The 12,110-nt window shown below is 34.4% G+C and overlaps 1 protein-coding gene across 1 annotated transcript; it reads right to left on the bottom strand.

Moving 5' to 3' along the window:
• Nucleotides 1-223: 223 nt before the first annotated feature.
• Nucleotides 224-6,143, bottom strand: LOC115444695 (DDB1- and CUL4-associated factor 7). The gene is made up of 8 exons (XM_030170574.1): nt 5,968-6,143; nt 5,517-5,592; nt 5,075-5,177; nt 4,297-4,432; nt 3,765-4,015; nt 3,141-3,266; nt 2,736-2,917; nt 224-2,200 (listed from the first exon to the last, which is right to left on the bottom strand). The coding sequence occupies exons 2-8, from the start codon at nt 5,579-5,581 to the stop codon at nt 2,002-2,004; spliced, it is 1,062 nt and encodes a 353-aa protein (XP_030026434.1). The 5' UTR covers nt 5,582-5,592; nt 5,968-6,143; the 3' UTR covers nt 224-2,001.
• Nucleotides 6,144-12,110: the final 5,967 nt, after the last annotated feature.

Genomic DNA, 12,110 nt, shown 5'->3' on the forward strand with positions numbered 1-12,110 from the left:
ATATTATACATATTACGATTTAATTTTAAAATGTGTTATTCTTTCGACCCACAAAATTTCGCTACAGGGAGTCACAACACTCACTAATTAAGATTTCAACATGGGCTCTATTGTGATATTACTCATTTATGGAAATAAGTGAATATAAAGCAGATTTTAGAACAAAGTTGATTTTACATCTATAGTTACAGAAATTAAAGAATATTGAAGATTTATGTAAATATTTCGAATATTGTGCAAAACGCTAAATACCTATGCGATTTTGGAACTTATTCAAAGAATGTATATTGTTTAACACACTAGATAACTGTATTTTGTTTTTTTTTGTGTACATTCTGAAAGTAGTTGGTGAATACATCTTAGTTTTGATTGGTAGATGACTGTAATAATAAATACCAATGAGCAGAAATTAAGATTGTGAGTGAAGAAAGCACAGAATTTAAAAATATGTGTGCACTTGACAAAATCTTCTTTTACCACACTTATATTTTACATTGTACACATATGGCCTATAATCGAATTTGCTCTAAAATCTTTTAATGTTATGAAGAAATTGTATTATAAATGCGAAATTGTCTTATATTCCTAGTATAATTTTGTATCCGAATATAGATCAAAAACATATCATAATAAGTATTATAGAGACAAAAGTTTATCAAGAAATTATGAATCGAAAACAGATTAATTTATCGACAGAACTAGATAATATACTCCCGCCTCCCCCCAAATAAACTGGTCGCAGTAACATTCTTTACTCAACAGCAAAACGTATTTGGTTTAGTTTTCACGAACAACCACCTGATTTCAAGTTGGGAGGTCCAAGGCAAATGTGTTGGAACTTACACCGAATATTTCCCACCTGGAAACGAAAACCAGGGCCTGCCAGACCAAAAAATAAAGGAATATTTTTGTCAGTCTTTCATATAAAATAGTTCCGTTTTGTATACAGAGTGTTATTAATGAATAAAGTATACTTTAACTCTTAGGTCAAACGGTACCACACAAACATAGCGTGTAGTTTTTTTTAAGTGAATTACCTTAAACATTGGTTTTCCATCAATATACTATTTTTTCAATTATATCCAACACTCCACTATAAAAATTGAAAACGGTACATATTTAGTCAAGGTAAGAATTCGTAGATAATAAAGGTCTCCTAATATTCTGTCAAACGCAATTTCATACAAAAGATCATTCATAAGTTGTAGGAAAATGCGCGTCACAATTTACTGCATTCCGCCGGCGTTAGTAGTGTGACGAACTCTATACATATTTCAACCAGTATAAGTTATATTAGACCGCCCAAAATATTATATATAACAATAGTCCTTAATGGACCACCCTGTACATTGAGTACCAAACTCCGCATGACCAATTCAAGAATCGCCTTGTCCTAAAGATCTTATATAAAGAGACTCTGTCTCAGGACCTAGCTTCCTGACACATTGCTTATCCTTCTTTCACAGTTCTTTGTTCAAGGGATCAAAATATGTGCTCAATTTTTATTACGGCCTTCATTTTCGGGATCATGGTTTTCAGATTATTATTTTCGTATTTTTTTTTTAAATATTTTGTGATGTGAAATTAATAATGTTTTGTTGGCAAGTGTATTTATCAGAATATCATAATTTCTTTCCAAATGTATCAAAACTATTTTCATCAACACTTTGAAGTTAAACTTATAATTGAAGTGCCGTAAATGAGGCGAATAGGAATTAAGGAAACTTTAAATTATGTTTTAAGATTCTACTACAATTTAAAACTTCAGTTTTTTTTTCGAAGTTAAATGATTTCGGAATTTTTGAAGTTCGCGAGTCTATTGGGTCTGTTTGGTTCTAACCCGTTTAGGAGACGAAATTACCCAAAATACAACTCAAAGCCACTGATTTAGGCCATACATTATCTGCCAATCAGTTCAATGTCAAGAATTTTATTCATTATCCCCATTTACACATTTTGATCCTTCGAGCCGGAACTGGCGAACCCCACCCCATTCTACATTTAAACGCGCAGTATCTCAGTGTGCCTGTTGTAACATATGGCGATCCAGTCTGGTTGTGTGGCGCCCCACTGTATTTGATTCACTTCACCCTCGGCTGCGGTATAGGCCAGGATGGGGTCTTCTATTGCGCGCGGCATTTGTTGTATGTCCCATATTAGCGCCTGATGGTCGTCGCCCGCTGTGCAAATGTGGCACGAGCTGAATGGACAGAATAAATACTTAATCATGATGAGAATAGATTTAGAATGAGTATATGGAATTTGGATATTTATTTGTTATTTTGTTTTAGGATGTTTTTTGCTAGTATGTCATTGGATAACTGCTGGATACATGGTAATGACGAGCCAGACACTTGTTCCCATAGTTGTTTGGGGTCACTTGGCATAATTAATGACATAGTCAGGGTCACCGCGTCCCTTTCGTTGAATGTTACAATGTACTTGATTATCGGGTTTAGTGTAGTTATCTATCTACAATAGAATCAAATTTAGTTTTATTCTTAAACAACTTTAGACTAACAATTTAATTGCGCAAGAATTTCAAGATTCATTAACACTAGTGGCAATTCAAAATAAATGCGACTTGTTGTAAGTCTTGCAAGTTTCAAAATTTACAAAAGTCAGCCTGCGGTGATTGTTTAGTAGTATTACTTTGAGAAGTCGCCTTCTGTATGATTTCCTAAATTACAGTCCGTTTTGACATGTAAGCTTAATGTACAAATAGTGATGGTTACCTGTGCGGCGCCCAGGCGATGCCGTTGACGCATGCGCGGTGGTTGTTGAGCCTCGCCACGGGCGTGCACGGCACGCGCACGTCCAGGATGATCACCTCGCACGCGTCCATCGCGATCGTGGCGAGGTAGTTCGGGTCCTGCTTGTTCCACGCCAGCCGGAGCAGCGGCGTGTGCTGCGGGTCCTGACAAACATTATCTAACTTGTTACTGAGGCGGACACAAGGCTTAACTTGTCATGTTGTTAAGCACACCATTGCATTCAAACTGTCGTTGTTGTTTAATATTCTGTAGATTTATATATTAAGTATGTATAAGAGTTGAGTAAAATATAGTTTTGGCTGGTCTAAGAAATTCAAAAAACCATTAAAATAGTTAATGAATAAATACCGTATCCCAGCTGCGTACCTCGTATATGATGGTGGAGTGCTCGAGGTGTCGCAGGTCGAACATGCGCACGGAGCCGTCGGCGCCCACCGACGCGAACATGTCGCGCCCGCCGCCCGCGCGGCTGAACGCGATGTCGTACACCTCCTGCACACACACATATCACCACATGCCCGCTGCACTACTGCGCATGTCTCAAACATGGGGCAGTTCATGTACATAGTTAAGCCCTGTATTATAACCGTGTTACTGCTGGGCATGGGCCTCTACTACTGAGAGGGATTAGGCCTTAGTCCACCACGCTGGCCTAATGTGGATTCGTAAACTTCACACACCCTCAATATAGAGAAGTTCTCAGGTATGCAGGTTTCCTTCACCGGTAAAACAAACTATAATACACAAAACAGCAACAGCCTTGTTGGGTGTAGAATGGACTATCAAGACAAATGTTCATAGATTCAAATCCCAAGGGCAAACCTCTAACTTTTCTAAAATTATGTGTGTATAGTTTGTCAATTAGTAAATTTCCTGTCAAATATTAATTGAATGAAGAAATATAGTAACTAGTTTCCTGAAAGATATCAAAAAGAGATTTAAAATTAATCAATATGACAAATAAATAAATGATGCACAACCAACCCTTACCTTATCATGAGCAATAAGTTGGGTCTTAACATGTCCAGACACCTCATTGACTCGTCCCAACACCTGGCCTGTCTCCAGACCCCAGATTGTACAAGTTGTGTCAATACTACTGGTGCCAATCAAGTTGGGGTCCACTTCGTTCCAATCAAATGAGGTGAGAGGTGCACAGAAGTCAGAATTCTTGTTGTTGTTGAGGACACACTCGAAGAGAGTGTAGGGTTCGCCGGCGCGCCAGATTCGGAGATAGTCGCCTGGTAAAAAAACGTAAATGCATTGTTCCATTTATAAGTTGATTCAAAAGAAGTCAGTCAATAAATCGGTTTCAATTTTTATCATGTAATATTCTTTAGTCCATATACCCAGACTACTGAATAACAAAAGGGATAAAAATAGACCATTAATAGAAAGAAGTTATAATTATGGCTTCATAGAGCGTTGTTTCTTTCACTCACCCATGCATATAGCAGCTGACCTGCTAATTTTTTTTGAGCGCAATGAATATTTACTGCTAAGTACTGTAACTGACACTTACCGCTAGTTGCTAATAGGTCAGGATACACCCCCTTGCTGTCAGGGATCCACATGATCTTGGTGGTGGGGTATGGATGGTCAAATGTGCTCTTAGCACTGAATTCACTTGTGTCTTCATCTAATGATATGATCTGTACCTGGATTTAAAATAATACACATCAGCTCACACCTTTATCTCCAAGGTTTAGGTAGAAGTGTAATGGATGGAACCTAATTTTACTAAGCTTACATCTATCCCATGATGTTATAAGCTTAAATGTAGCTTATAGTATTACCTTTTTATAGCAAATTTTTTTAGGATCAGATCAGTAGTTTAGGATTATCCCAGTTCCTTCATATAACTTCTTGGGCATTACAAGCAAAGATTGATCAAAGTATAAATGGGATCTTGATAAAACAACTATCTATGAAAAACTTAATACAACTTAACTTTTTTTAAATATTAACAATATAATAACAAATAAAACATAACTTAAGGCGATACCTCAAGGTCCATTTTCATACATTTTGTTTCGGCTTTAATCTGGGTAACTAAACAAGTATTGGCAAGTAAAGAATTTAAATTCACGTCTAGTTAGTGATTAGTTCTCGCAGTTGAAAGAAAAATGTAAAAATAATTAATAATCATGGATATTTCGGCCTTTAAAATTTAATATGACTATGATTTAAAATTTATTATGAATTTAATATGTATGAAAATGGACCTTGAGGTATCGCCTTAAAAAGGCTTCAAAATACAAGTAATATCAAGGTGTAGATAAGGTCTTATTTATATTTACCTTATTATTGTATTCTTCAACAAAACTGCCCAGCGCCAGACGGAACCTCTTGTCTGGTCGCACAGACCAGTTCATGGAGTATAGAGGCCATGGTGCTTGGTATCTGGTTAGGGTTTAAAAATAAATAATAACATTATATAATTAGAAAAATACTAAAGTAAATAAACTTTACTGTAAATTTACTATGGTTAAAGGCATGTTTCACAGTATGCAATAAGTTTGAATTATTGCATTTAATTTACAAATATTTTGGGCTTCTTTTTCATTTAAACAGAAAACATAAAGGATACAAGGTAAGAATAAAAAACATAAGGAATGAGAAAATAAACAAATCCTGCCATAAAACTATAAAAAAAATTAAACTATAATATATTGTGGTAGCTATGAATAAATTCACCAGAACAAAAAAATATGAAACAAATCAGTAAAGATATGTACATACTTGTATATTTCTTTGCGTTTCGTGCTGGAGCTTGTTGTACTGGAACTACTGTGTGGCATCGACATGTTTCAGCCTTCTACAACACAAACAATACATACATATAGCATTTTATTTATAAATCCTTATTGGATATAACTTAAGACAATATTAGTACACGTGCTTGCTAGCTCACTCATGGCATATGACAGAGCAAGGTATGGAGACAAGTGTAATAGCTTTTTTATTACATTAGTTTGAATTGTTTATAGTAACATAGATTACTCAAACGGATTGGGAGCCAAGGATTACCGTATAGGTTTAAGAACCCGTTGAAGACATGGCTTACAGTTATTTTCGTAATAATAACATTCTCATCAAATATAATCTACGCAATTTGAGCAAGTGTAAAAAATTCAACATCAAACTTTCTGAAAAATCGATATCACATAAAAATGGTGTTTGGCAACTTTACCTCGCTTCGCTTCTCGAAGCATATGTTGTAGTATATCGGTGTGGATTATTTATACGTTGTTTTTATTAATCCACAAATGCACTCTATTTATTTATTTAATTCACAATCACTAATAATAAAACATGCATTATTTTTATAAATTTGACAAATGACAATCCACACACGGCCATTGACAATTGACATATTATGACAGTGAGTTGCCAATTATTTATTATATTTTTAACTAATATAAATTAATAAATTGACGCTTCGGATTTTGTATTATAAATAACACCGGTCAACACGATTTTTGAGTCTGGCTCCTGAATGTGAAATTTTGGTTTCTCCTATGTTACAAATAAATAAAAAAATAACTGTTCCGATCAAAGTTTGCTTTTGTAGAAACTAGAGCAATTTTACTAAGTTTCAAAAAATACATACAAATTTTTATACTTCCTCTGTAATTTTATTTAAAATTACGATAAAAAAAGTTTTTATTGAACATCAAAGTCTTTTTTATACAAGAATTATGACTAATAATAGCAAACAAATAGAAAATAACAAAAAATCATGTTCAAAAATGTTTTTTTTTTAATCGATCTTTTATGTTCGTGTGCGTATTAATCCCCAAATGTAATCTCGTATTAATCCCCATCATACTCTCGTTGTACTGCTCTTGGTAATATCGTTCAAAGTCCATTACATCTTGGTAAAAACGTTCTCCCTGATCCTCTAAATAGGCACCCATATTATGTTTAAATTTGTCCAGATGAGCATGTAGCATATGGAGTTTATGGGACATTCTGCATCCCATCAATTTAAAACTTTCAAGCATAGTTTCAATGAACTTTTCATAATTGTCGACTCTGTGATTTCCAAAAAAACAATTGACTACTGCTTTCAGACGCTTCCAGGATTATTTTTCGTGAGCAATAAGGAATTTTGTGAAATCATCGCTGCTCACTATTTATTTTATTTGTGGTCCAACGAAAATACCAGTTTTAACTTTAGCTTCAGATAATTTGGGAAATAATCTCTTTAAATATTCAATAGCTTCAGAATTATGATCTAGAGCTTACAGAAATTGCTTCATTAGCCCTAACTTGATATGTAACGGTAGCATCAATATTTATTTAGGCTCTACTATTGGTTTCACTTTCACATTATATTTTCCAATTTGAAATTAACACAAGCACCGTGAGGCACCCATTTCTTATCTTGATTCCGTATTTTAAGATTATAATAAGCGTCATAGGCTTCGCAATGCTTCAAAATCGTTGCCGAAGCAAATTTCTTACTTCTTACTTTAATAAATTCACCGCAAATAAAACAGAATTAATCAACATTCTGTTTACACTTTCTTGGTGCCATTTTCTAACCAAGTACCACATAAAAGTCGGCTGTTACAATTCAAATATACTTTTTTAAATAGTAATAGACTAGTAAACACTCACTACTGCCGTTCAGACATAATTCACAATTTGCAATTAAAATGATCAAAATGCTACCGCCTATTCCTCATAAGAATCATTTAAAATCTTCAAAACGTACTTATCAACATAAATCAGACAAAAGCAAACTTTAAGGGTTAAAAATGGATATCCGAGTGTTTTTCGATGTTTGGAATCAGAATTCAAGCATTAGAACAGAAACACAAAAAAAAAAAATTTTTTTGTCGACATGTGTAATCTATGAGCTAATACTCAAGAATAATTCTTTATAATCGAAAATACAAAATATTAACGAATCTGCAATGTGATGTTCGAGAAATCTAAGTTTTCAATATTGGAAACTATAAATTGAAAGTTGAAGATTATGTTTGAAAGCACTTGTATCTACATAATTTGTATTTTGCTATATATTTGGCATATAAGACATCTTTTATTATTATTAATTTTACTTAAACTTTGGCAGACATAAATTGATTAGAGACAATTATTATTCCAAATATAATTAACGCCTGATAATAAAGTATTAGCAACATGTTGTTTGCTAGTTGCTCGTTGTTTTTTGTTTATGATCAAAGGTTAGGCACCATAAAACACATAATGTAATTGCAGTTAATTAATAAATTAGTCCCTAATTAGTATCTCTTACATAATTATGTGCAGTTTGTATTTAATTGCTTCCTTTACCGTACGCCGCATGGATGAATATCAGCCATCACTCATTAATCTAGGCAAACAATATTGCACTACATAAGGAAATCGGAAAGTATAGTTATAGTAGCACTGGTTTGGTATTTCGTTTTCTACATAATTGTTTCAGACTTCCAACAGTCATTAATTCAACACGCTACATGGATATTATCTTTATCAAATCCACAGTAAATCACGTCGTCGAAAAATGATTGTATTTGTTCATTATTGGGTGTATGGTAATTCGTAACCATCCGGTAAATTATTTACTTGATGCTTAACTGAAAAATATGTAATTATTATTAGTACCCTCATGTAGCGGGTTAGTTTTGCCTATTATGTAAATATATTAATCATAATTTTGTAATTAGGTCATTTAACAAGAAATCGATTAATTAATTTCAGATTAATTACGCAAACGATGTAGCCGTCCTTAACATTTAATATAAAAATTAACTTCCAGTTTCCATACTAGTATAGGAAACTATGGGAAAATAATGATCTTAATTTTGTTCGAGGTAATATTTTACAATTAGGTAAAGGTAGGTAAGTAATATGATAAGAATTTTTATATTTTAATTCTTACTGTAATAATATAAATTTAAAATTTACTGTAACTTATTTACAATATATTTTTGCAGGTTTATTTTACATAATTAATTTAATCATGGAATTATTGTTTTTTGTGGCGGCATAAGTAGATCGTCTATTGGAAAGACCTGGGTTCTATTTCCAGGACTGACACTTTGTATCAAGGTTCTCTTATCATAATGTATATTCCTACTAATGCATTCTCTCAGGAGGTTGATGTCAGACAGAGGGCTCGTCATAATCATTTTTGCAATATACATACGAAAGTGTTCTAGATTACTTATAAGTGATCGTCTTCACAAGGCAAGGCCAATAATCCCACAGGACTTATGAGTACGCTGCCAACTATAAGGAGGCAATGACACCTGGAGGAATGGGAAACATCGGAAAGCTGTTACTTTCTTAAATCTAGCAAATTGCGCTGTAAATAAAACTGCACCATATTAATAACACAGAGCCGTGACCTATTCAGACGTAACCGTTTCCTAATCTTATATCACTAATCCCTAAACGGAGGCTGATGTAACAAGAAAGCTGTCCTTAACCGGGGGCAGTGCGCATGCGCTGAATAGATACCGTCGCCCGCGCAACCGAGTGCCTATTTGGTGCATGTAGGTCGGAAGTCGGAATGTCTAACACGATTACTCAACTGTTATGTTAGTATTGTTAATCACAATAATTGACCGGTTAAATAACTGGCTTGAATTCCTTGCAATATAATATGAGACTTGTATTATACATTGTCTCAGGGTAAATACAGGTTACTAATAAGATGGGATTGGATTAATGGAACCGGCCTAATAAGGGTTAGTAGCTCTCACTCCTTACGAACTGTACGAAGATCTCTCAGGCATAAAGTTTTCCTCAGGATGTTTTTCTTCATCGTCAAAGCAAGTATTAAATAACTACGAAAAAAGCGGCCATAGCCTAATTGGGTGTGGAACGGTCTGCCCAGACGAATGTCCGCAGGTTCAAATCCCAAGGGCACACACCTCTGACTTTTCTACAAAATCATGTGTGTATTCTTTGTGAATTTATCGTTCGCTTTAACGGTGAAGGAAAACATGGTGAGGAAACCTGCACATCTGAGAAGTTCTCTATAGGAATTTCGAAGGTGAGTGAAGTCTACCAATCCGCACTAGCCCAGCGTGGTGGACTAAGGCCTAATCCCTCTCATTAGTAGAGGAGGCTCGTGCTCAGCAGTGGGCAAGTATATAATACAGGGCTGATATTATTATTATTATTAAGTAGAGATTCGTCAATCTAATCCATATTATTTATGTAAATACATACTATTGTCAATTATAGACGAAATCATCACAAGGGTATCCAACAATAATAATAACAGGAAGAAATGCGTTCAAAGTCTATGAAAGGCCGTCGACTCTATGGTATGTCATGGCAGAGCGACGAAATACGTCGTATTATTAACCGGTGAGTAAGCTCGTCAAACTGGAACGTAGTCAAATACCAAGGCTCGTCGGTCTTCAGAACTGAGTTTCTTATTATGATAATCTGACTGGCTATTGATGGGGACTTTATGTTTGACTTTCGTCTTACATGGATGAATAGCTTTTGCTTGCCTTCTCGCATGTGATCTCTTTTTTGTGTTACTAATTAAATATAGTATAATATAGTTTTAACTTAAGGATCGTATACTTAGTATTCTGTTAGTGACAAAAATGCAGTTGCTTTAGTAGAATTGTCTCTAAAATATTAACAATCTTAACACCTTAATAATACCAGTTCAAAAATAATATGGTCTTATAATTTATGTAATAATTTTGATATCTAAAACTTTATGATGCATATATTCGTAGAAAATGGCTTATGAATAATGGTCAGTAATGTCATAAGATCAGAGTAGCGCGAGTAACAGCAATTCATTAGTGACTAAGCTTTATCAATAGCGACTTAGCAATTGACTTTCAATATCAATTAGCATTAATTATAACTCACAACCGTATCAAGGTCACATTTCTTGGAAGAGACAAAGCCGCGGACTAATCGATGTCAGTTCTTATCAACCTTGGCGAGCAGTGTCGGAACATGATGAATGATAGGTTTATGGACAAAAGAGTTATTAAATGCCTTGACCTGACCCGTGATACGATCGCAATGGGCTTCAGGCAAAGGTCGATAGTATGAAATTGGCGCGTGCCGACTGCCGATCACTTTCTTGGTAACAAAAGCGTGGTTTAAATCAGTAGGTGGTCCTGTACACAAGTGACCGACTGAGTAAGTTTTTTATATACAAATGAATGACGTATCGAACAAGCTGCTTGCCCATTAATAGTAGCAACACCACTGAAATAAAAACTTCTGCGTGGTGTTGCTCTACCTTCGCCCCCTTAAAATCCTAATATGGGCCTTAATTATGGGTAACTACAAAATATTTACGGATTCATTGTAGCTAGGTCCGTTGTGTTCCATTTCGAAGATTTTGTAGCTAGTGTGTAATTCCTGAACTTTATGAACTTAAAACGGATGTCAGCGTAATATGAGGTTTCGAAGTGTGAGGGCTTAAGTTGCATCTCTTTCAAACCTATCGAAGTGTAACGTAAATTACACTGTTATATATACTATGTTCTGCCGATAATACCCTAGTGTCTTCTTCTCGGAATATGATAGTTTCTATTTTGTTTTACCGGATATCCCACGGTACAAAAAGTGAAAACATGTTAAATAATTTATCATAATAGAGTTACGATTGATGGCCGACAGTGGCGTCGTCACAACAGGAAAATGTTATTTTGCTTTAGGCAAAGCTTGCGTCGATCTTTTTATCTTTTAGTATAAACTAATCGTGCCCAATAGAATTCGTGGGATAAAAGAATCGAAATATAAATTGACATTTATTTACAAATAAATTTATACCCAACTTGTTTTATTGCAAATCATTGACGAGACGAGCATGTCGCTCGTCTACGAATAAGCAATGCCTACAACCGCCTATCAACAGTAGCATCGCGTATAGAACTATTACAAAATAAAAAAATAGATTTTGATAGTAAGTCATGCACAAATTTTTACTATATTAAAGATATCTAATATACTTCACTTCGTGTAGATATTCTATTGTCAATGTTTTATGGTACCTATCTACATAAGCATTTCCATCTGCCTCATGCGATGTGAATGTTGACGATTAACATTACGTGATACTTGATCCTAGAAACTCAGGTAGTGTTCAAGGCCATAAAACACGTAAATTAAATATTACTAACACGACACACGGATTTCCTCTCAGTTTACCTCAGCTTTGAAAATGTTAATGATATATTTAAATATTTTATATGTCACGAGATCTAGAAAAGCCTAAATCTTCAACATTTCTGGTGTTATTAAAAGCAGGAAATGATGGTATTTTGATTGAGGATGTAGTGTTGCCAGTTAATTTATGCCTATGCAGGATATAGAAACAAAAATTAAATA

This window comes from Manduca sexta, chromosome 24, assembly GCF_014839805.1.
Source record: "Manduca sexta isolate Smith_Timp_Sample1 chromosome 24, JHU_Msex_v1.0, whole genome shotgun sequence".
NCBI lineage: Eukaryota > Metazoa > Arthropoda > Insecta > Lepidoptera > Sphingidae > Manduca > Manduca sexta.